General features: G+C 43.9%; 7 protein-coding genes across 7 annotated transcripts; 4 read left to right on the forward strand and 3 right to left on the reverse strand.

The window, feature by feature from the left end:
- Nucleotides 1-735: 735 nt before the first annotated feature.
- On the reverse strand, nt 736-3,024 carry V865_001657 (sulfate adenylyltransferase; the record flags this gene model as incomplete). Its single annotated transcript, XM_066225473.1, has 6 exons — nt 736-773; nt 859-1,669; nt 1,767-2,278; nt 2,429-2,604; nt 2,668-2,750; nt 2,911-3,024. The coding sequence occupies 6 exons, from the start codon at nt 3,022-3,024 to the stop codon at nt 736-738; spliced, it is 1,734 nt and encodes a 577-aa protein (XP_066081570.1).
- Nucleotides 3,025-3,989: 965 nt separating this feature from the next.
- V865_001658 (uncharacterized protein) lies at nt 3,990-6,611 on the reverse strand (the record flags this gene model as incomplete). The annotated part of the gene is made up of 4 exons (XM_066225474.1): nt 3,990-4,411; nt 4,495-5,266; nt 5,333-6,495; nt 6,572-6,611. 4 exons carry the CDS (start codon nt 6,609-6,611, stop codon nt 3,990-3,992), a joined length of 2,397 nt encoding a protein of 798 aa, XP_066081571.1.
- A 552-nt stretch (nt 6,612-7,163) lies between these two features.
- On the forward strand, nt 7,164-8,294 carry V865_001659 (uncharacterized protein; the record flags this gene model as incomplete). Its single annotated transcript, XM_066225475.1, has 6 exons — nt 7,164-7,177; nt 7,245-7,380; nt 7,450-7,527; nt 7,593-8,002; nt 8,097-8,202; nt 8,271-8,294. 6 exons carry the CDS (start codon nt 7,164-7,166, stop codon nt 8,292-8,294), a joined length of 768 nt encoding a protein of 255 aa, XP_066081572.1.
- A 558-nt stretch (nt 8,295-8,852) lies between these two features.
- On the forward strand, nt 8,853-10,922 carry V865_001660 (uncharacterized protein; the record flags this gene model as incomplete). The annotated part of the gene is made up of 11 exons (XM_066225476.1): nt 8,853-8,908; nt 9,061-9,091; nt 9,197-9,244; nt 9,344-9,454; nt 9,591-9,661; nt 9,732-9,805; nt 9,874-9,998; nt 10,070-10,087; nt 10,147-10,211; nt 10,340-10,650; nt 10,732-10,922. 11 exons carry the CDS (start codon nt 8,853-8,855, stop codon nt 10,920-10,922), a joined length of 1,101 nt encoding a protein of 366 aa, XP_066081573.1.
- Nucleotides 10,923-12,347: 1,425 nt separating this feature from the next.
- On the forward strand, nt 12,348-14,705 carry V865_001661 (uncharacterized protein; the record flags this gene model as incomplete). The annotated part of the gene is made up of 9 exons (XM_066225477.1): nt 12,348-12,359; nt 12,426-12,495; nt 12,558-12,610; nt 12,680-12,874; nt 12,989-13,083; nt 13,153-13,302; nt 13,383-13,448; nt 13,506-13,570; nt 13,639-14,705. 9 exons carry the CDS (start codon nt 12,348-12,350, stop codon nt 14,703-14,705), a joined length of 1,773 nt encoding a protein of 590 aa, XP_066081574.1.
- A 1,128-nt stretch (nt 14,706-15,833) lies between these two features.
- Nucleotides 15,834-18,682, forward strand: V865_001662 (uncharacterized protein; the record flags this gene model as incomplete). The annotated part of the gene is made up of 10 exons (XM_066225478.1): nt 15,834-15,845; nt 15,933-16,011; nt 16,117-16,184; nt 16,259-16,340; nt 16,449-16,558; nt 16,701-16,786; nt 16,853-17,002; nt 17,084-17,149; nt 17,236-17,300; nt 17,400-18,682. The coding sequence occupies 10 exons, from the start codon at nt 15,834-15,836 to the stop codon at nt 18,680-18,682; spliced, it is 2,001 nt and encodes a 666-aa protein (XP_066081575.1).
- A 990-nt stretch (nt 18,683-19,672) lies between these two features.
- Nucleotides 19,673-21,331, reverse strand: V865_001663 (uncharacterized protein; the record flags this gene model as incomplete). Its single annotated transcript, XM_066225479.1, has 2 exons — nt 19,673-21,049; nt 21,146-21,331. The coding sequence occupies 2 exons, from the start codon at nt 21,329-21,331 to the stop codon at nt 19,673-19,675; spliced, it is 1,563 nt and encodes a 520-aa protein (XP_066081576.1).
- Nucleotides 21,332-23,056: the final 1,725 nt, after the last annotated feature.

The following is a 23,056-nucleotide window of genomic DNA, read 5'->3' on the forward strand; positions in this document are numbered from 1 at the left end:
CTCTCACGATGAATTCGAAAATAACCTCGTTATCATCGTCATTGAAAGTGGATGTACCGGTGTAATCCGGTATGATCGTAGGGGGAGCGGGTCTCCAGATTTCGAACGGAACCACGTTATTTTCGAATATCCCATTCAACCCATTCTCAACACATCGGAAGAATCGGCGTTCATCGGTAAACACCTCAAATCACCTTCAAGCAACTCGATTTACCCTATTTTGGAAAAGGTAAAAACCGATGGACCGACGATAATTCGAAAATCATCAGAAACATACACAGTCCGGATCTTTCCGATAGGAGAATCACACCCAATAGAGGCGGCGGGATTACCGTTCAAAGTCATCATTGAGCTGATTTTGCTGCTACGAGTAATGCATGATGAGGAGCAATGGCGGCATTGGTCCGTCTAGGTGTATCATTGAAGCGGAGACATATGAGGTGATATCAAACACGGTTCGGCTTTACGTTGCATTGCTATCTTCAGTTGAGAATCATCACGCACCAAAGGAGCTGTAAATGGAATTAAGGCATCTAGAAGTACTGTTCAACATGATATGTTCAAGATGCATGTATGAGAGAGTCCTGTCTACCGAATCGATACACAGTAAGAAGTGAGAAAGAATAATTATTGTACATCAGACCTGATATCAACCGAACTTTATCAGTCCGAAGAAATCTACCTATCCATCTATCCGGCCTCCTGTCCTGAGCAATGTCCATTGGGGCATCAAATTTAGATAAGGTTTTCACCTTCGAGAATCATGATGATAGCTGTGAAATACCGCAGACACATCAGCGAACTGTTTCAATTACAGAAGGGCATTGAAGGGTAAGAGATGGATGTATTTTGACTCACAGTGAACGATTTCAGGAACAGTATCATGCCTAAGATCACAAACCAAATCTGCGTCTGTTGGAGGTTCGTAGATATCATCCACCCCAGTCAAGTTCTTGAGTTCACCCGATCTGGCTCTTTTGTATAATCCTCTTCTGTCTACTTTCTCACACCATTCAAGGGGAGTCGCAACGTGAACCAAGAAGAAATTTCCATTAACGATTTTCCTGATGGCTTGTCTTGATTTTTCATAGGGAGCAACAGGGGCGGCAATAACGGCAGCACCAGCTTTGGTCAATTCCGAAGCTACGAATGCGATTCTTTGGAGGTTGATATGTTTCTGTTCAGGTGTGATAGCTCGATTTATCTTTGGATCCAAATCGCCCCTTAACTCTTCTCCCAATAATAAAGAAACGGATCGAGAACCCTGTTGTTGCAAAGTGACTTGTAAAGCTCTAGCGATGGTGTCTTTACCAGAGTTGTGTAATCCACTGATCAAGATGGTGAAACCCTGTTTGGGTCGGGGAGGGTATGAATCCCTCAATACTTTTACTACACCGGTGTAAGAGAACCAATCGGGGATGGAAGCACCGGTCCTAAGTCTCTTTCTAAGTTCGGTTCCGGAGATATCAGCAGTGACGGTTCCTTTAGGTACTTCATCAACTGGTTGGTATTCGTCGGTACCAGGAAGGTAAGTCATAGCTTGGAAAGGAACCATTTCGATCGATAACTCATCCTTGAATTGGGTGACGAGCTCTTGAGCATCGTATGGGCCGTAGAAGTCTTTGCCTTGAGAGTTCTTACCGGGTCCAGCGTGGTCTCTTCCGACAATCTATAAGATGCAAGTAAGACAAGTTAGTGCCGGTTTTGAAAACCACACAGGTGTGATGATTGATAAGAAAGATGGGAGAAAACCAGACCAAACTTACAAAGTGAGTAGCACCAAAGTTCTTTCTGATAATAGCGTGCCACACAGCCTCTCTTGGACCAGCCATTCGCATAGCCAAAGGCAACAAGGCCAAGTGGGCCATTCCCTCGGGGTAAGAAGGCATGAGAGCTTGGTATGCTCTCACACGGGTGTAATGGTCGACATCTCCAGGCTTGGTCAATCCGACCACGGGGTGAATAAGGACGTTGGCTCGTCGTTGTCGGGCAGCTCGGACGGTCAACTCTCTGTGTGCTCGATGCATGGGGTTTCGAGTTTGGAAAGCGACGACTTTTCTCCAAGCCAATTTGTGGAAGTGCGCTCGGAGTTCGGATGGGGTGAATCTTAAAGGAACGTAATCGTAGTGAGTAGGAGCGGCGATAGCGTCAACTTTACCACCGATGTAGAACTCTTTAACCGTGTTGTGCAAGTATGCGACAGCTGGATGAGCGATATCATCGGCTCCCATGACGTTCTCGGCTTCAAGATGCTTGTCAGGTGTGTAGATGTCGGAGACTAAGGAGATTGTGTTAGATTAGCAAGTTATCCACTATGACCAGATTTCATTGCGCCGCTGGGCAGGCTATCTTTCGAGCGATCACTTGTGTATGATCGTCTTCGGCAAATCCCTTTTTACTTTGTTCGATTGAGATATCAATCACTCACCAGTCAGAATAGCCAAAGCAGCATCATCTCTAGGATCTCTCAAAGCGACTCTAGCACCCTCTTTCAGGTTCAACTTTGCGATATCTTCCTTTGAGACGTCGAGGGTGATAGGCATAGGGAAGAGAGTGCCTTGTCTTTGACCGTGGACGGGTTCGAGTCGGAGGGTGTCTCGGACGCTGATAATGAGTTATGGGTAAGCAACTAGTTATGATCGAATGTAGTACAGATGCTGGACTTACGAGATATAGTCTCTCTCATTCATGAATCCTTCAAGAGGCGAGAAACCACCGTTCAAGATTAATTCGAGATCACACAATTGCCTCTGCGATATGAACATTCATCAGCATTCAGAAATGACCTTCTGGCAATTCTGGTGATTCTCGATCTTCGCTCTGTACGCCTCATGGCAAGACGGATACCACCTCCAAGTTGTTCCCATTTTCTTCCTTGCTCTAGTATGGTGGACAGTTGAATCAACTCACCTCGGTAAGGAAGATATCACCTAAATTTCTAGCTTCCTCCTGTAACTCTGAATGTCTAGGGGCATCTCGAGCAACGAGATCCTTCAATATACCACCGTGAGGAGAGTTGGCCATTTTGCTTTTGCTTTGTTTTGCTTTTCGTGGGTAAGGAGAAGAGGTGGCGAAGGTGTGAGTCTACCTGTTATATATGGTGTGGGTGTGGTGTGTTGTATAGGCTTTCTGCCAAGAACTGTATCTTTGTATGGCGTGATGGATGATGGAATGAAAAGAATCAAAAGCACCAAGAGGAGTTTGCAAGAAGCTTGTTTATCAATCAATCCATCATCACCACCAAACCAACTTTTTTTCTTTGCATGCTTTATACATGTACATTCGTCATTGATGAAAATCTGGAATTATGATCAGTTACTCCACGTTATCAGACCATGTTATCTGGAATTATATAGTACGAGTAATATCTAATCAGTCAGCTTTCGCTACATGTATATGCAGTAAATGGATCAATCACGCAATCGATTTCGCCATCGCTTAAATCAAAAAACAATTCACGAATGATTTTCTTTTTCCATTTTCCTTTTCCATCATGGGATTTTGGGTTTCGGTATTCAGGCACGGCGCGTTACACATTTTCAAACCGCAGGTCTCGGCAAATGCCTTTGTGTTGGTGATTCAATCAATCGATGATGGAATGGGTTATGACACTCTGAACATACAGGTAACGTCAAATGCATGGCAATGACGAGATTCACCCCATCTTGCAGGACCTTTCCTCTGAGACCATCGCGTCCCCATTTGATGGATATGAACGGAAACAAATCACCATGAATAAAGAAACATCATAGCTTCCGACGCAAACTAAACAACCATCCTCGGTCTTCCGAGAAGTCTCGCTACGAGATACAGTTATCTCGCCGATCAGCCGAGTGAATTTCCTACGATACTCGTACTCGTATAATGTGATCCAATGATCCAGGCAGTGAATGATTCAGAGTACAATCTGGTACGATACACAAAACACAGACAATGCTTCCGGGCATTCTCGTGCTAGTCAATCATCTACATATGACATACACCATCGTTCAATCCATTTGAACATCTAGTAAAACCCCATTTTCATCCCCTTCTCGTTCAGCAGCAGCGTTGATAGCTGATATACCTTCCATGATCGCCGCATTGAACTCAGCTCTCCTGCCATCTTCTTCTTCCTGTTGCGTCGTCGTTGGTGGTATTGGTATTTGAACGTCACCCTGCCCATCCAACATTCCACTTGTCATACCATCGGTGTTGAGATTGGATACGACTCCGGTGACTTGATGATCATCATTTCCTACCTTAGCCTTCTTATTCGGTCGTTCACCGTCGCCTTCACCACTCTCTTCCCCAAGTGTATCTTTCGCAGCAGAATTCCTCGGACCTGCCCTCCTTCGTCTGATCACATTCCCATCATCCCACAATTCAGGTGGTCGAATCACCCCGAAGCGTTTATGATATAATCCGCAGGCTATAGAGAATGGCCAACAGTCAGCCATTACCTTGTTGGCAGATATGGATATATCACATTGTAAATATTGAATCCCAACTCACCATTACAGACCTTTAACGTCAAATCACCCAAAACCAACTTTCTCCAAGCAGTCGTGGAAGTTCTCATACAAACATCGCAGCTCCCCGGAGGACCTTTCTTCAATCTTGCTAAAACACTCTCACTGATCCCGTGAGTTTGAGTCAAAGTAGGATCAATCGAATTCGAAAGGTCTTGGGTGGATTGTTGCTGCTGCTGTTGTTGTTGTTGGTTGACCTGTCTTTCCAACGCCTCCTGAGCAGGGAGTAGATCAACGAAAGAAGTGGTTTGATGATCCACATTATCACTTCCATTTCCGTTTTCCCCGTTATGGTCTTGAGATTGCGAAGCTAATTGAGATAAGATGAAGGCTTCCGCTCGATCAACAGCTGCACTTGTTATCCCTTCATCTTGCACCCCCTCTTTCGTAATGCGTTCTTCACCATCTTGAACCACCGAGTGGGACTGTATTGAAGTTCGAGCTTCATCTTGTGCTTGGAGTGTAGCTTGAATCGCGCGCAATCTCTCTTCCACCTCTTGATTCTCCGACTGATTCTCTTCATCATTTTTCGTCGATTCCTTCAATCTGCTTCTTCTCGGCTTACGTGTTCCACGAGTTCTACCGCCTTTCGAGTCGTCGTTTCCTGTCGTCTTGTCAGATTTGGGAGAAAGGGGATGTTTGAGCAAGAACGATTGGTAGAAGGTTCGTGAGATATCACCCTTGGGAGGTCGTCCCCTACGACGTCGTGCAATTGCTGGAGTAGAGTATGATCCAATAGCATAAGAAAGATCGCCCTAATGCACCAGACAAAAGCCGGTCAGCTCTCATGCTCTAGATCCAGTGGGAATAGAGTGACTTACTTCTCGCGCATCACTTAGGAGACTTTCGACCAGTCCTCCTAAAGCTTTCAAACCATCCACCAAAGTGTTCTTCTCACTTTCATCTGATATAGCCAACCTCCTAACTTCATTCACTAAATCCACCACTTTCTTCTCCTCATTCACTTTTTCGTCTCGAAGCTTGACCAGTTCATCGTGTAATTGAGGTAATTTACTTTGTATATTATCGCTCTCTTGGGCATATTCCGTCGAATGCACAGATAACTTATTGACATCTTCGATGAGAGCTGAATCCGGCAGGAATCTATCGATCTCCTCGGTATTGTCTAAAGAAGGTTGCTGACCTTGCTTTAAAGCTTCGATCTGTTTCTCGATCGATGCAATAGCAGCTTTGGTCAATGCTAGATCTTCCATGATGATACTTTCGATCTCAGTGTTGATGGCTGCTGCTAGTGCGATGACAGGGTTGTTCACTGGTGAAGAGACCAGTGATTGATCATTCTCATTACTCAAGTATGATTGATTTTTTCCAACTTGATCGGATCCAATTAGGTTTACGCTTCCACTCGCGATATCAGCTTGATGACCTTCTTGATCTTGTCCAGTTCCGGTACCGGTAGTAGCTACCACAGCCAATTCCGCCAATCTACCACTCGTTTCTGCATCTATAGTAGATTCGATATTATGTATCCAGCTATGATCATTATCTTCTTCTTCTTCTCCTTCGTGTGCGTGTGGATCTGTAAATTCAACTCCTGTTATACCTGTCAAAGCAGCTAGGATGGTATTTGAATGAGCTTCCTGTTCTTGTTGTCTTGACGTATCACCTTCTTCTTCCTCTTGTTGCTTTTGAGGTTGAGAATCAGGAACCAAAACATCATTCGAATTTGGATTTGTATTGTCATCCACATTATTATCTTCCAGTTGGGCAATTTGAATTCTGAGTTTCTCATTTTCATCCTGGAGTAAAGCAAAAGTCTGATTGAGTGTAGAGTATTTTTCGGCAGTACGTGATCGAGATCGTTCCGCTGCTAGTCTGTTGGCCTCTCGACGTCGATAATCCGCTGCTGAGTTTCGGACTATACCCGCTCGAGGAGCCTTAGGTGCCTTTGTGGTGGATTTAGATGTTTTGGTCTTGGGAGTGGGTTTGGGGGATGTGGGAGAGGCTGAAGCAGTATTAGAGTCTATAGCGAATAGAATGAATAGAACGATGATGGTCAACGGCCGATTGCAAGGATGGATAGCGCTGGGATGACTCACCTATGACAGCCTCTAGGGACGCTTGGATCTCCGCATCCATTGTGCTGATGGCGATGATGAGTTATTGTTACGGTGTCCAGTCGAAGGGATGCCAAGCGTATTGGTGCAATGCGGAAACGGACGTCGAGGGGCAGAGAAGCTAACGGTAGAGATAGACTACTGCTGGCCCTACTGGGTTGAGGATGCTATGGTGTTTTGTTAGTTGGTGGACTTGAAAGGTGGAGGAGAGATGGGAAGATGATAACGATAATGATAAACAAACACAGCAACGATGAGCTGGCAATATTTTCTCATTTGATTTCCTCACCCCGCACGAATAGGTAGCGGTGGTGGCGATGATTGATCACGTGATTCGTCAGTGGGATGCCTATCTTTGAAAGAAGTGAGCCCGATTAGGTGTGCCGGTGCCAACCCCTCCTTTGGTCAGACGCGTCCTCCAAGTACTGCATGCTGAGTTTGGAATGTTCATGTTCAAGTATCTACTGATTGAGTTTGTTAGGTGCATTCAGACCATTCACGCCATCGTCAAAAGTAAAACAAGAAGCTCACTCAGATATAAATAACTTGAGCAACGGAAAAACGAATCATCAAAATGGAAGCTAAATTGTGATTATCGTCTTCCTTTCCTTCTCCTTCCATCAGGTCAAATGCTGATCTTTCTTTCTTCCTGTAGACAAAAGCTCAAAGTGACAGAGCTCAAGGAACTCCTCGCGAAACATCACTTAGTCCAGACAGGGAAGAAAGATGATTTAGTAAAGAGATTGTTGGATAACAACGTTAGCTTGGATGATGAACCGACTGAAGAACTCGTGCGTGACATCTTCCCCTCTCGATTGACTGATGATTGTCACTCATGCTGATTATATATCGGTCATCAGGTCGACCCAGATATCACTGCGCCTGTTCCATCTGCACCTCAAACTTCCACAGCAGCCCCAAGTACCTCGACGACAGAGGTGAGTTATCTTAGCATGCGATCGAAGATATCGACACCTGACGATTTAACGCTACTTCTTTATAGCAACCCACCTCAAATGCAGCTCCTACTGAACCCGCCGACGAAATACCTTCAGAAGATACTCTAACGCCCGAACAAAAAGCAATGAAAGCCCGAGCCGAACGATTTGGCATTCCCTTCAATCCCAAGGCCGCATCTACAAAACAAACACAGAAACCGCCAACATCTAAGAATGGTGACCATAATACAAAGAAAGAATCTGCCATTGCCAGCGCGAGTGTACAGAAGAAAGAACCACAACAGAAATCAGGATCGATAGATACTACTTCTTTGGGGATCAGTCAAGATGTTTTGGCCAAACGAGCTGCCAAATTTGGTTTACCCGAGAAGAAGGAGTCTACCCCTGTTGCTGCAGCTGGTGCTGGTAAACCCACGGAAAAGAAGGTGGAGAGTAAGAAAGAGGAAATAACTCCGTAAGTCACTCATTCACTTCCCTCCTCCAGGGATCGAACACATTAGATGGAAGGGTTTAAACTGATTTGACCCTGCGTGGGTATCGGTCTATAGTGAGATGGCAGAAAAGATCGCTATTGAAGAAGAGAAGAAAAGGAAGAGAGCAGAGAAATTCGGTTTGAATAAACCTGCCAATGGTAATGATAATGTGACTGAACCGGTATGTCCATGTCTTCATATCATGTATGGGATTGGTCGATTGACGCAGATACTGTTACATCTCATAAGGATGCGAAAAAGGTAAAAGTATAAAAGAGAAAGAGGTGAGTGAAATTCTTCCGTCGAGATATGTAGATACGGTCAGAGGCAGTGGAAGATCAGGTCAAATATAGTTTGTAGATGGCGAAGATGAGATACGAGTGCATGTATGTATGAAATATCAATTATCAAACCCGATTCCGCGAATTCCTCCCCGACGGAATTTCCTGGACCTGATTGCTGGGAGCTGTGCCAAGTACACCTTGTGAATCTGGATTATGACGTGTTAGTAAAGCTATATAAGCATGGTTGACACGCGTACAAGTCATCCCTTCCCATTCACAGATCATCCCATCAACCAACATCCACTCCAGGCTCACAGCTGTGCTACCTTGTCGATATCTTTTTCTTTTGATATATACCTCAATCCACATATTGCACAGCATACCGTACCTGGCTCAGGCTAGCCAGTGACATCAGCCTCTATCTAATCTCTCAACTCTCAACTTGGAAATCCTTAAATAGCTCTGTCATCCAGCACAGTTCACATTCCTTTCTTCTTTACGTCTTCATTTACATTCGCATTCCTGTTGACGTACGAAGCAAGACAACATGGCTCCCCCTCAGACTGTACCGTGCCACTATAAGACTGGTAAGACACTAGGAAGGTGAGCTGGCCCGGGTCTCTCCCTTGGGTTAATTGGAATAATTCGGTGGGGATAGCTAACGTTTGTCGTCTTTATATAGTGGAACATAGTATGTCCATCTCCACCATCATCCCATACGACAATATACTGACTTATCTGTCTGCGGTATACAGCGCAGTAGTCAAAGAATGTGTTCATATCACTGTATGTCTGTCTGTCTGTCTCTTCGATTCCTCCGAGTACTTGGTATTTGCATCTACGTGTGGGGGTTTGAGCTGATACCTTTTGGAATGTTGGGATGACCGATAGACCGGCGAATACTACGCATGTAAAGTACTCAACAAGAAATTCTTACTTGTGAGTTGACCTTCACACATACAAGATCGATGTCATATCATCTTTCACTCGCTCTCAATCGAGGTCGGATGATGAGCTGATCCTTTGCTGGACCTTCAGGGTCGAGAACATATGGTACGGAATGAGATATCAGTCTTGAAGAGGGTTTCAGCAGGACATAAGAATATAGTTCAGTTGCATGATTTCTTTGAGACTACACACAACCTCTATGTGAGTTCCCTCCGACACTATTCAACTTCGCTCAGGTATACATGCAATGTACCTAGTTACACCGTCTTGAATGATGCTTTCTGCCTGTCTTTCCCAACATGAAAAGCTAATATACGATGTTCACTTGTCCCTATAGCTCGTGTTCGACTTATGTACCGGTGGAGAATTGTTTGATAGGATCTGCGCTAGAGGTAGTTACTTTGAGAAGTAAGTATTCCACCTCTCAAAATTCTGTATATACATGTCGGGGTGTTGCTGACCACCTACATTCACGCAGAGACGCGGCCAATATCGTAAGGACAGTCACATCAGCTGTCAAGTATTTGCACGATCAAGGGATCGTTCATCGAGGTGAGCTATCTTCGTCGCAAACACTTTCTCTAATATGATATAAGCTAACGGCTCCCTGATGGTGTCAGATTTGAAACCTGAAAACATCTTGTTCAAATCCAAATCAGAAGATGCGGATCTCATGTTGGCTGATTTCGGTCTATCGAAAGTTCTGGATGAAGACAATTTCTCGATTTTAACCACCACTTGTGGTGTGAGTGTCAAGTTTCATTACGAGATCCTTGCAATTGGGCGATATAGCTAATTTGATATTTTGAATAACAGACACCCGGTTATATGGCTGTGAGTTGTCGAAACATGAAAGGGGTTTACTATGACAACTGACAGTTCTTGGAATGCAGCCTGAAATCTTCAAGAAAGCTGGACATGGTAAACCTGTAGATATCTGGGCTATCGGTGTCATCTCGTGAGTACTATCAGTCTCATATACTCCCTTATATGTCATCTGTCTCATCGCTGTCTACCTCGAATGATGTGCCAATCATCCCTGTCCCTTCGTTTCGCTCACGATCGGATGTTCCCCTCTTCCATCAGTTACTTCCTCCTATGCGGCTACACACCCTTCGACCGCGAATCGCAATACGAGGAGATGCAAGCGATCTGTAACGGAGATTACAAATTTGAACCTGCGGAATATTGGTCAGGTGTATCAGATACGGCTAGAGATTTCGTTAGAAAATGTCTAACTATCGATCCTACCAATCGACCGACTGCTTCGCAACTGCTAGAACATAAGTGGCTGAAGGTTGATGAAGATACTTCACTCAAAGATCCTACTTCGCCTGCTGGAAAGGCTGTGGACTTGTTACCTAATGTCAAAGCTGGATTCGACGCCAAGAAAACTTGTGAGTGTTGTGTTCCTACACATGTGCATAAAAGGCTTTCGCTTTTACTATGTGACTGATATTGGGATATGTTTGATGTAGTCCGTAAAGCGGTATTGGGAATGATGGCTGTACATCGATTCAAAGATCAACCTCACCAAGGAGGCGAGCAAAGTGCTAAAGAAAAGGAACAGTTGGTGAAAGAAGTTGAAGAATATAAGAAAGAAGCTGAAAGTGTGAGTGAAGTCGAACTCAAGCCTAATCAACCATCAATTGCGATTATACAAGAATAATTCGTCTGACTCGCCGTTTGAATGGAATTACAGGAAGAGGTACAGGAAGTTATACAACCTTCTACTTTATGAATACTCAAGTTCTTCAAGGATATGGTGATATCGTCAAGAGAAGATGAATGAAATGGGAGAAGTCTGTGTGCTATGTGATTCGAGGCTGTCGCGTCATGGTTCTGTTTCTAGACGAATTGTTTCATCCACTGTGTTACATTTGGTTATATGGTTTTTTTTTTTTCATCGCCTTCTTTCCTTCTAGCTGGTCATTTACATAGCTAGTATTTCGACGATTGGTTTGGTTTGGTTTGGTTTGGTCTCTGTGTTCATGTCCATGCATATAAAGTAAACTTGTGTAATGTTATAGATATCCGATACAGGTGCGCAGTGTACCCATGTGTGATACACGTGTCTTGACGGATGGTTCGGAAGCTGTTTTTATCTAACCTTTAACCATAGTCGCACCCCGAATCTCGATCATCCTGTGTCAAGCCCTGATCTAATCTCTCGATCACCTACCTATTCTGATCTCTTCTTCTTTGTTTTTTTGTTGAGAAGCACTCTGCCCTGTTGATATACTCACTACCTCGTAGGGAGACAGCGAATTAGAGGAAGAAAAGAAGAAGAAGAAAGGGTTAGCATCTGTCAATAGATGGTCTCTCATGTAACAAAACAATGCGGGATGGGATGGGATGATACATGTGTGTCGTGTGTAAAGATAAGGTACGAGTACCACTGTGTGTATAGGGGATAACTTAAGGGGGGTTGTACAGCTTCGGGCTATGCGGTCGGGAAGCTTTGGTCGGACGGATCCTTGGTTACCAGAATATCTGTTGCATCTTGGTCTTATTCTCATTGTCGTTTTTGTATGCTGGTCTAAATCTCACGCCGACGTTGATCTCGTTTTCAACCCAATCCAATCGCTGAAGAGGGGGCAGATACCTTTGGTTGGATCATACGAGTACACCATCTAAGAAACGCACAGATCATATATCATAGATTCTGTTTCAACAAGCACTACACAGCATCATCATCAACTATCGTTTCGCTTACATATTGTAACATACTATCAACATTCGCGTTTGTACACTTGAGTAATATCGTATATTTTGATCACATATCCTACTCAATAGTAGATGCGACAGACTTAGCGTGGTGATCCAACGATTGACGATAGAATAGTGAAGAAATCGAAAAGGAAGACTGGTCAGGAGTCAGGAGTCAGGCAAGTCAACGATCACTTCTTGTAGGTGAGCACAGATATACCCATCATCTATATGCGTTGGTGACGAACAACGATTTATGATTTACTTATATATATTTAGTCAATTCATCACAGAGCGTAACTAATCGATCTATCGCTTCTTTTCGCTACCAGCCATTCTAATTACTTGGGCTCGTTGATTCTACCAGGTATAGAACCTAGGCAAGATGAATATCACCGTTAGTCGGTCCCTTTAAAGTCTGATGGGCGTATCTATAGCTAACACGAGGATGATGTTGGATTAGATAGACGACTGTTCGCCTCAATGGCAGTATATGTCGAAGAATGGGACATGGATACAGGATCATACAGCTGGTAAGTACAAATGTTCCATGCGGACAATGTTCACGTTTTTCTATGTCACGATGTTGTAACAGACGATCAAACTTCAAAGTATTTCAAAGGGACCTTTATGGGTACACATACCGAGGTAAGTCATGTCTTCGTTTGACTCGTACGGTATTGGTATAATGGTGTTTTATGATATGTTACCTGGTAGGGCGACTCAGCCTCATTGAGGTTCAACGGAACAGCGATAGTAGTCTACGGAGCGAAGAGGTTCAATCACGGATACTATTCGACTCAATTGGACGGAGGCACAGTACAGTATCAGAATGGTTATTCTCGTAATCAGGATATCCAAAAGGTTTTATACCAAGCTGGTGGATTGGATGCGAATCGAGAACATGTCTTTGTAAGTTCATACTGCATTTTCCCCTCTCGACTACCATATCAAAATTATCGTAATAGTAGCTGTTCTAACCCCATAACGCAGAAAGAATGCTGATGAGATGAACATTGTAAATAGGTAATCGCCAATACACCTTCTAAAAATACTCAACCCCTAAAAGCAGGTGATGAATGGTGGTTGGATATTGATTATGCTGTTATAACTACCTCAGTGTGAGTTCTACCTGAACCCCAGTCATCCATTCATTCATTCCAGTCTGAGCTGAATCTCAATACTCATAGCCAAGATAAAGTATACACCACCACGTTCGACGATGATTCCTCGGCGATCCAGTATAATGGTGGTGGATGGGAGAGAGGTGATCCGAATAAGGATTATTACAATACGACGGCACATGTCAGTGCAAAACCCACCGATCTTATGAGATTACAGTGAGTCCGAACCAGTCACTATATCTCATTCGATCGAATTGACGCTTGACGGAAGCTAACAATGATAATTTGACTGTCAGGTTCAACGGCTCGAGCATACAGGTTTTCGGTGGATTGTTCACTGATCATGGAAATTACTCGATCGTGTGAGTTGACTATTCTTGTTCTGGAATTAGCTCATCTGATAAATCTCCCCCATTTAGCCTTGACGATGGTCCTGAAGAAAAGTATAATGGAACCTTTTTCAGATTGCAACCTCAAGTACCGTGTGAGCTGTTAATACATGTTGCCTACCTACTTTTCACCGGCTGACTAACCGCTTGATACGGACCTTAGTATATACCGCGAACAATCTCCAAGATGGTCCACACACACTAACCATGATCAATGTTGGAGGCGGCCTCGCAGGCAACTTCCTCGATTTCGATTATGCCGTTGTCAACTCAACTATCGATCCTTCCGGTTCATCGAGTAACGATACCAGTACAAATACCACTATTTCCGATCCAGGCAGTGGGTCCTCCTCGTCTTCTGACAGTGGCTCAAGCAACGTCGCAGCCATAGCAGGTGGAGCAGCAGGTGGAGTGGTAGGATTAGCCCTGGTGGTTGTCCTGGCTTGGTTCCTATTTAGACGAAAGAACAAGAACAGGGAAGGATACCCATATGCCATGAAGAAGAAGAATCAAACACCGATGGACCTAACGGGAGACGAAGTGAAACCTTTCCAGCATAACAATCAGTATCATTATTCTCTTCCTTCCAACTCATCTTCCAATGGTAATGAATATAACTTTCAACGATATCAACAGCATGGACCTTCACCTAATGGATCGTTGATCCAAATGCAAGATTCTTCTTATCCTAGAGAAACTGATCAGAGTAATACCCCATTCTTGACGACTGTCCCTGCACCTCCACCATCAAGTAATACCTCTTACCCTCGTTCGATGAACCCTCCATCCTCAGTAGGACGATCAAATTCGTTGAACGAAATTCAAAATCCATTCAGTATAGCCGCATCCTCTGCTACGTTTGGCCATGGACAGGGATATTCCGATGATCAACCTGAACCTATGCCTACTACACCTACCAGCGCACCGAGAGTTAGCAATAAAACTCAGGGTGTACAATTACCATTCACGGCTTTACCTCCTATACCATCTTCCGACTTATCTTCGTTGGATGGTTTACCTTCACCACCCCCACCCTTAAGAGAACGGGAACATTCGATATCATCGGCGAATCAGAGGATGTACGTACCTGGTAGAGAACAGGATATGGGACCTATACCTATACATAACGATGATGAGAGTGATGAGACTCATGGTCATGGGGTTTTACCGCCGGATTATGATCAGGCGACTGAACCTTTACCTGGACAACGACCTGGACCTATACCATAGATCAGATGGATAGAGATGATATTACAGTATGATGGATATTGGTCAGAGTGTCATGATCGGAGACGCTTGTAGGTATAGTGCCAAACAGTTTAACGATTTCTTTTTCGTTTTTCCTTCTTTTCTTTTTTTTGGTGGCTGCTAGCTTAGCATTGTTGATTTTTCGATACAGTAGTTTGAATATAAATACGATTGTGCTGAAGATACCCATATTGAATATGCTCCTGTTTATACCCTCCTTTCAATTATTTATCTATGTTATTGTTGATCAATTGGTCTACAAAGGCAATCTTGTGGTGTTACCGTCACATTCATCCTACAACATGCATTACCAATGATGCTGAAGGGTGGTTGAGGGAGTGCCACATGGGATGATATCACAAGGGCAAGGGATCAGCTGAGTACTCTGAGACGATCTGTGCGTTGTGCGTTGTGTATAGATGGTTGCAGCACAATACAGAAGATGATCTAGACTTCCTCCGTCAGGTGAAAACATACAAACATACACACAATCGCATACACTTGCTTGTAGATTGTGCCATAGCAAGTGGGAAACAGAAAGGGCCACCTCCTCGGTGAGAGAAGCGATGTCATTGTTCAAAGGAGTCGTGTCAAGCTCGGATCTTTCACTCGATCGCTTCCGCATTGCGTGTCGTGTGTTCCTTTCAACGACCAATCGGTACAGCAGTCACAAATCCGAAACGAAACAAAGTCAACTCCCCCCTCTTATTCTCTCATTCCCATCCCAAACTCTGTTGGCACATTGACACATTGGGATTTGAGATGTTGGATGGTAGATCAAGGCGGGACCTTACTTACCTTTCGAAAGGACGACTCGTTTAGAGTGTTCCCATCCCAAATCATATCATCCAACTTGAACTTCCATTTCAAGATCTAATTGTCAATTCTACTCACAGATGTTGGAAGGAAATGATGTCGATAGATTTGGACTGGTGAAGTCGTGTCGCTAGAACTTCCATATATGAGATCAATACTTAGGATTCGAAGATCCGGATTGTCATCTATTGAGTAGGGTGGCGAGATAAATTGTATCATCGAAGCCTACCTCAAGATTCAACTGGATGTAGATGTAAAAAGTGAAAGAAAGAAAGGAAAAAGAAGAAAGTCACGATGAATATACTTGTCAGTCCAGTTTCGTCTGATTATCCTCTATCCTCGACAGACATCAATTTATTTAGAGAGAAGTTAATGATTTACCGATATCAATAGATAGACGATGCGTCTCCTCAGATACGGTATTATAAAGGAGATTCATTAAGTGTAGGATGGATAACTGAGCATACACCGAGTGAGTGATCCCATCGACTGACTTCTTTGACTAACACACCTTGCCAATCCATGGCATGGAGAAAATATACATTGATTCGTTGACTTTATACATTATTTGCGATAGACTCGAAATACCCTGATACCCTCACTTCTAGATATAGCGAATCGACTTTTCATGGAACTTTTGGAGAGGTGAGTATGGCTGGAACTATAGTGGTTCGGATTCAGTCAGAAGGTCAAGTGCTAAATCCACAGGTGTGGTCTAGGACGATTATATGGAATATAGATTTAATGGTACTGGAGTTACAGTATATGGAGCGAAAAGGGATAATCATGGTGTCTATGGTGGTAAGTTCTCTCTAATCTCTCTAGACAGCCTTCCAAGCTAGGATTTGACTATTCGAGATTGTACAGTCGATATTCAGTACTGATTGTTATGTGCTTCACCCTATCTAGTGAAAATAGATGATAACACTGAAGAAAGATATGATGGGAAAGGAAAAGATAATTTCCAGGCTGTGTTGTATCAGAAGATGGGTCTAGATGAAGGTGTAGAACATGTCATTGTGAGCTGTGATATTTCTTCTCAATCCCTGCCTCATATTTTCCCTTTCTAACAGAGAATTGATTCATACAATGATGTTGTCCCTACCCATACGGAGGACCTACATTGGCTGATATATAGCTAACCTTTTTGCTGTTGTACAGAGAATGACGAATTACCCTTCTGCGACCCCGAATGCAACACGAGATATGTGGTTTGATATCGATCATATCATAATCACCCATACGATGTGAGTGTCATCTCAAGCTGAAACATCTGTAGTCTGACATATAATAATATATCCATAACCTCATAGCCCGTCCACCATGTACACGAGTTACATCGACGATGCCTCCCCTTCCATCTCGTATGATACAAGCTGGGTGTCTTACGGGTATGGTACAGGCGGTCATTATAATCTGACGGAGCATATGAGTTCTACAACAGGTTCGATCATGGAACTGAAGTGAGTATTCTTGTTGTGCTCCGTTACCGTTATCAGAGAGTATTCGAATCCGGCTTGGTGTTGATCGATTGCTTCGTTCAGGTTCAATGGCTCGTCGATCCAGCTCTTTGCGAGTATAAACACCGATCATGGTGACTACACGATAAGGTAGGCTGCTCTGTTTATAATGCTATACTCGCTGTGGATCAGTGACTGATTAAACAATGGGTTTCTGTCTATTTTTCGTTGTATAGCTTAGATGGAGGTGAACAAGAAGTATACAGCGGAAACAATTGGCAATTGTTATATCAAGTACCTAGTGAGCTCTCCTCAATCATCACTACCTCTGGATGTTTCCTCCACTTCCAGTGGTATTGAAAAAGAAAACAGTACTGACATAAGGATATGCCTACTACAGTATACACAATATCCGGCTTAACGGAAGGTGAACATACCATCACAATCACCAATCAAGGAGTTTCCCCTCAGAATGTTGTCGGATTTGATTTCGCTATGGTCAACTCGAGTGTGAAACCACCTGAGACCGAATCTATTGGTATGTCAAGTACAGGTAATACTTCTCCACCCACTACTTCAATCACGGCGGGTGTTGGCAATACCTCTTCGGGTCAGTCAAGCTCATCTCTCAATATCGGAGCGTTAGCCGGTGGAATATCAGCCGGGGTGGTCTTACTTGCTTTGATCATCGTTCTGGTCATATGGTATTTCAAGAGGAGGAAGAAAGTCGAAGATACAACACCATATTATTCAGAGGGTTATCGACCTGGTGAGCCATCTACCGGTAGATTGGATTTAGTAGGTCACGAAATGCAATCTCCTTCGAGTCAAGCTCCTACTACGGCCTCTCTTTCTCACTCTAATCCCGATTGGACTAGCTATCATAGTACAGCAGCTACAGGTGCCGGTGCCGGTGCCGGTGCAGCGACTCTTAGAGATAGAAAGGGACATAATTTCCAACCGTCCAATTCGATCTCAAGTGGATCACCAATCTCACCTCCGAATATGAGAGAAGTGAATCATCACGACCACCCATTCTTGCAGAATATGCAATCGCGACTTCCCCCTGGGGCCCACACTCAGCTTCAAGGTTCATCCCCTCATTCCCAATCTGGTTCATCTTCGTTACCCGATTCACACTCCAACTCGACCTCGTACCAATCACCTTCACCTGGAAATGGTAATACTTCACCATTCCAACACTTTACAAATCATTCTGGAAACAATACTTTCTCTTCTTCATCACCTTTGACCAACTCGCCTTCGACTTCGCATCGTTATCATTCACCATCACCAAGCGATCAACTCCAGTATCATTCGCCTGTGTCGGCAGGAGGATCAACTGGTGTATATCATTCACATTCACCGAATTCAAGTGGAAGTAAAAATAGGACATTACCTCGCACGTTTGGTGAATCGCCCATATCAGATGATGGTAACAAAGGCATACACCGAAATCCAAGCTCAAGCAATGGTCATTCCCATTCCAATTCTCAAACGAGGATAAGAGACGCATACGACAATCCTTTGCCTTATACTACTGCTCATGCGGGACCCACCCCACCTTATCATTCGCCAAACTTGAAGAGCACGACTCCTCTTGACGTGCAGCCAGATCCGGGGGATAGTGTAAATGATATAAGGAGGAAAGAAAGAGCAGGAGGAGGATTTGCTTGGGGCTAGTTCTACTGTATACTATCGTCATGCATCATCGTCGCGTTTGTTATACATACGATTATCGAGTGTACTCATCGATGCATTTCGTCATCACTGCCCGCTATCGGATCCTGCTACTGTACATTGCGTCTCTGTACGCCATTGGAGGGGATTCAAATACATGCTCATTCTACTACTAACGACAACTCACCCGTATATAAGATGTCTATCTGGAAGACTGTCAAGACTGATCTGGTCTAAGGCGATACGAGAAGATCAAGACCGAATTAAAACAAGACCAGTACTTGGGTTATCTCTAAGTGCCAACGAAGATAGGCAGATCATCCGATATTGAACCTGATCTTTGATCGTCCCTTAGTCTCGTAATTTATCTTGCAGTTATACCATCCTACCGGTATTCAATTCCATCCATCCCATCCTCGAGTACTTCATTCCCCTTCCAAAAAAAAAAAGAAAGTCCAAAAAAAAAAGAAAAAAAATCCCATTCAGAAGTTTATGCGTCAACATGATTTTGAAGTTGTTACTATACTTTCTATTCCTTTCCTTTCCCTTCCTTCCGAATGCTTGAGATTGAGAGATGAGAAAAGCAAAAGCAAAAGCAAAAGCAAACTGAATATCAGGAATCAGACAATGAAGGGTATATGTTTAACGTATACGTATACGTATACCTTATAAAGATCAAGTGGGATTAAGTACTATAAAGCGAATACGATGAGAACGTAGAAAAGATTTTTAGAGCGCAAACACTCGGTAAAGTCGTGTTAGGTGGGCACTTGACGGACGGTCGGCTGGGTAAAATGATATAAATAAATGTATATCATATATGAACAATATGTGAGGTATTAAAAAGGGTATTTTTTATATGCGAGTTGAATTATTGAAGTTTATTTAAATATTCATGATATTCACATTTGAGATGTTGAGGGTAGCAGAGTGAAGCTTGAGGATTTGGTCGATTTCAAGGGATTTTCCTTGACCATCGATCGTTGATCATCGTTATAACTCCCATGCTCTCCTACTTCCATCATTCGGTATACCCCCTCCAGGTTGAACTTGTTGACCTTGACTATGTATCTGAGGTGGAACACCTTGACCCTGACCCTGACCCTGACCTGGTCTCCCCGTCATCGAAGGAATACCACCACCACCATTACTACTGCCCATATTAGCATTTCTCCACTGTTCTTCGTCGCTCGGACGGCGGAAAGACTGCTCGGGCTGAGGGGGATAATAACCTGTTTGATGAGGTATGGGCTGGGGGTACTCCGGTGTACCTAAGGGATAAGTCGACGTTTGTGGTGTACGATAAGTCGAGCTTGGTGAAGCTGACCTACGACCGTACGGTGATGGAACGCCAGCACCAGGAGGAGGTATAACCATAGGACCGGAACGAGGGTATGGGTAAGCAGGTTGAGCTGTTGTCGGTTGTCTGGATGGACCCTGTTGCTGTTGAGGTAAAGGAGGAGGGTAGTACGCTTGAGGGAGAGGGGGTTGATCATATCGTGTCTGAGGGGCATCAGCTGCTGCTGCAATTGCTGAGAAACCAGGTAAACCTTGACCAGCTGTCATGGGTTGACCGGGAACAGGAGTTACAGGAGTTGGAGGAGCCATTCCGGATGATCGTCGTACAGGCTGTATAATCGAGGTCGAAGATGAAGGCCCTTCCCGAGGTAAATCTCTAGGTTGAGGTATAGGTAAGAATGAAACGACTAGGTATATCCTTCCTAAAGTATTCGGTTGCCATAAGCTAGCACCTAATCCACCACCAAGATGAAGCCTGACGTTGAATGGCGTGAATCGACCATCGGAATGTAATACTCTGACATTCTTGTTGGGGTAAGGTTCCCTCATCCCTTCTGCAGGAGATAACAATTCTATCTCCGTTCTCTGAGTGATGGCAGCTTGAGTTACCTCAGTCGATTTGAGCTGACTCTCCACATAAGGAACGGAGATGAGACGTATCCGTTCGTTCTCTACGAAATGGCGATCGTTGGGATGTATCCAATCCAGCATATTGAGATTGACAAATTCGTTGGGATGGTAACCTATCAGATGATATGACATTGGACTAGCACGTAGAATCTTGAATTCGGTCGTGGAAAAAATGGTGAAAGGGGTGTTGGGCTGAGGAGGAGCTGAAAATGCTGGATCACCTTCAACGCCTAGAGGACGAGGTATAGGTGGTGAGTTACGTCCACCCATTGAGACTAACGGTGGTGGTGGAGCATCCACAGTAGACATGTATGGCGCATCGTACGCAGAGGGTCCTCTCCATTTACCGACGCCGCCATTGTCCGGTTGTGGGGGTCGAGCACGATGATATGGCTCACCAAGTGCAGGTTTAGGTACTTTTGGTCGTCCTCTCTTTTTGTGCTGTAATAACATCATAACCAATCAGATCTCACATATGATATTCATCAAGAATATATGGTGGCAAAAAAGGGATAAGACTCATCAAACGTTACTCACCGGTACATCCTCACACTGATCTTCTTTACCCATATTCACACATCTCTTACATGGTCTAGCTACGTCGCAAGCCAGATGTGCTCTCTTACAGGGTCCACAAGCTGACGATACATTGGCTTTCCCTCCTACCCTTTTGATCGTTGAAGTCTCCTGACCTGGAGAAGCGGTACTACGGGGATCTGACATCGGAGTTGGTGAATTTGGGTGTCTGCACCCAGTTGGGTCGACCAAGAAGTGTATGAGTTGATAATGAAGAGAAGGGAAGCAGGGCCGATACAACAATATCTGAAATTGTATCTAATATCGCGCTTGCTATAGTTTCCAAAGCGGAACTTGGTCGTGATGGTAACCCAGTAAAGAGGGAGAGGTATGGTTCTGAAGTTGAAATGTGAGAGTGGTTAGATGATGGGCGATAGTTCATGCTCCTACCGAACGAATCAGAGGAGAGAATTTGATCGAGAAAGATGAGTGAGAGAGGAGGCAAGAACGGTGGTGAGGGTTGAGGGGGAGAAGGAGATTGATAAACAAGTTGAACCAAAGGCGTTTGTTCCGATCGGATTTAGCCAATTTTATTGATTATATTTACTTTAAAGTCTGTTTTGGATACTGAGAAAGGACGACTAATAGGGTGTACAGGATCTGTGGAAACGAGAGTGGATCGTCTGTTTGTCTGTGACACTAGAAAATGTTGTGGTATTTGTAATGCTGAAAGTGAGAAAAGGACTGATCGAGTTGGAAGAGAGAAGGGGGACAATGACAATGATCAGCACGGGCGCATCGTCGAATACCGCAAGAGACACACACGATCAACACACGAAATACGTATATCATCATTATACCAATCAGTGGTAAATTAATCGAGTAAGGACAGTAAGGACAGTGCAGATGTGTGTACCGGCCCGGTATAATCAGGCTAGACCCACAGAGGGAGCGATGTGAAGGAAGGGTCCGAGAGGGAAAAAACAAGCGAGGAGAGCATGACAGTGAAGAGAGGACGAGTATTGAGTTCCATCGAAGAAAAGTGATGCTTACCAAGTAATGATATAATTCAACTTCTAATTACATATGATAATGTCTACACACTTGCTTGATTCCGGTGGGGCAAATAAATCTTCTTCTCTCTTTCTAGATCGCAAAGTGGGGAAAGTCAAGATCCCGTTGGTTTGGAAAGGAAGTAATGCTAATTTACAGTTATACTTTTACCTCTTATCCCGAACTCCAAATTCAAATCCAAACTACACTGCGCGGAGAGAGGAGGATAGGATAAAGACCAAAACAGGTGATAGGAACGACGAAGTGACCGATTTGTTGAATTTGATGAAAATTATCGATTCGATATTATTGATGATGATGATGATGAATCAATCATTCAACTTTAATGAGGATAAGATTCCAACTTGATTCTGATCTTGGATGTTTTTCCGCGGTGTTCTACCCTTCTTATCCCTTTGTATGCTAATTGTCTCACAATTGTAGGATCAATTTTCTATCCTCCAAATAGTTGGTATCTAAACAGGATGGTCGAATGCAATTTCAACTTTGTCCGTCTAAAGTGCTACTTGGAACCACTGCGTTTCCTCCAGTAATGTTTGATTGCTGTTACTGTTGTTGATGGTTGAGGGTGAGATTGGAGATATGAAACGGGTGGACTTGGCTCGTGCTCAACGAGTTTGAGAGTCTGATATCCTCTTTTTGATGCGGATCTATGTATGGTGTATGGTGTATTTTGTGTGGCGTGTGGATGGGTCGGTATCGCTCGGATCGTTCGTCTGAACACGATAGATGCCTGTTATGGTATGATCTGTAGATGAGATCTGTACAAACGCAACACACAACGCAAAGTGAAGGATGAGATCGGATGCGACTTGATTAGCTTTAGCTTGAAAGGGACGACGTAATGCCTCTTGTTTC

The sequence above is a fragment of the Kwoniella europaea genome, chromosome 1 (assembly GCF_036810445.1).
Source record: "Kwoniella europaea PYCC6329 chromosome 1, complete sequence".
Lineage (NCBI taxonomy): Eukaryota > Fungi > Basidiomycota > Tremellomycetes > Tremellales > Cryptococcaceae > Kwoniella > Kwoniella europaea.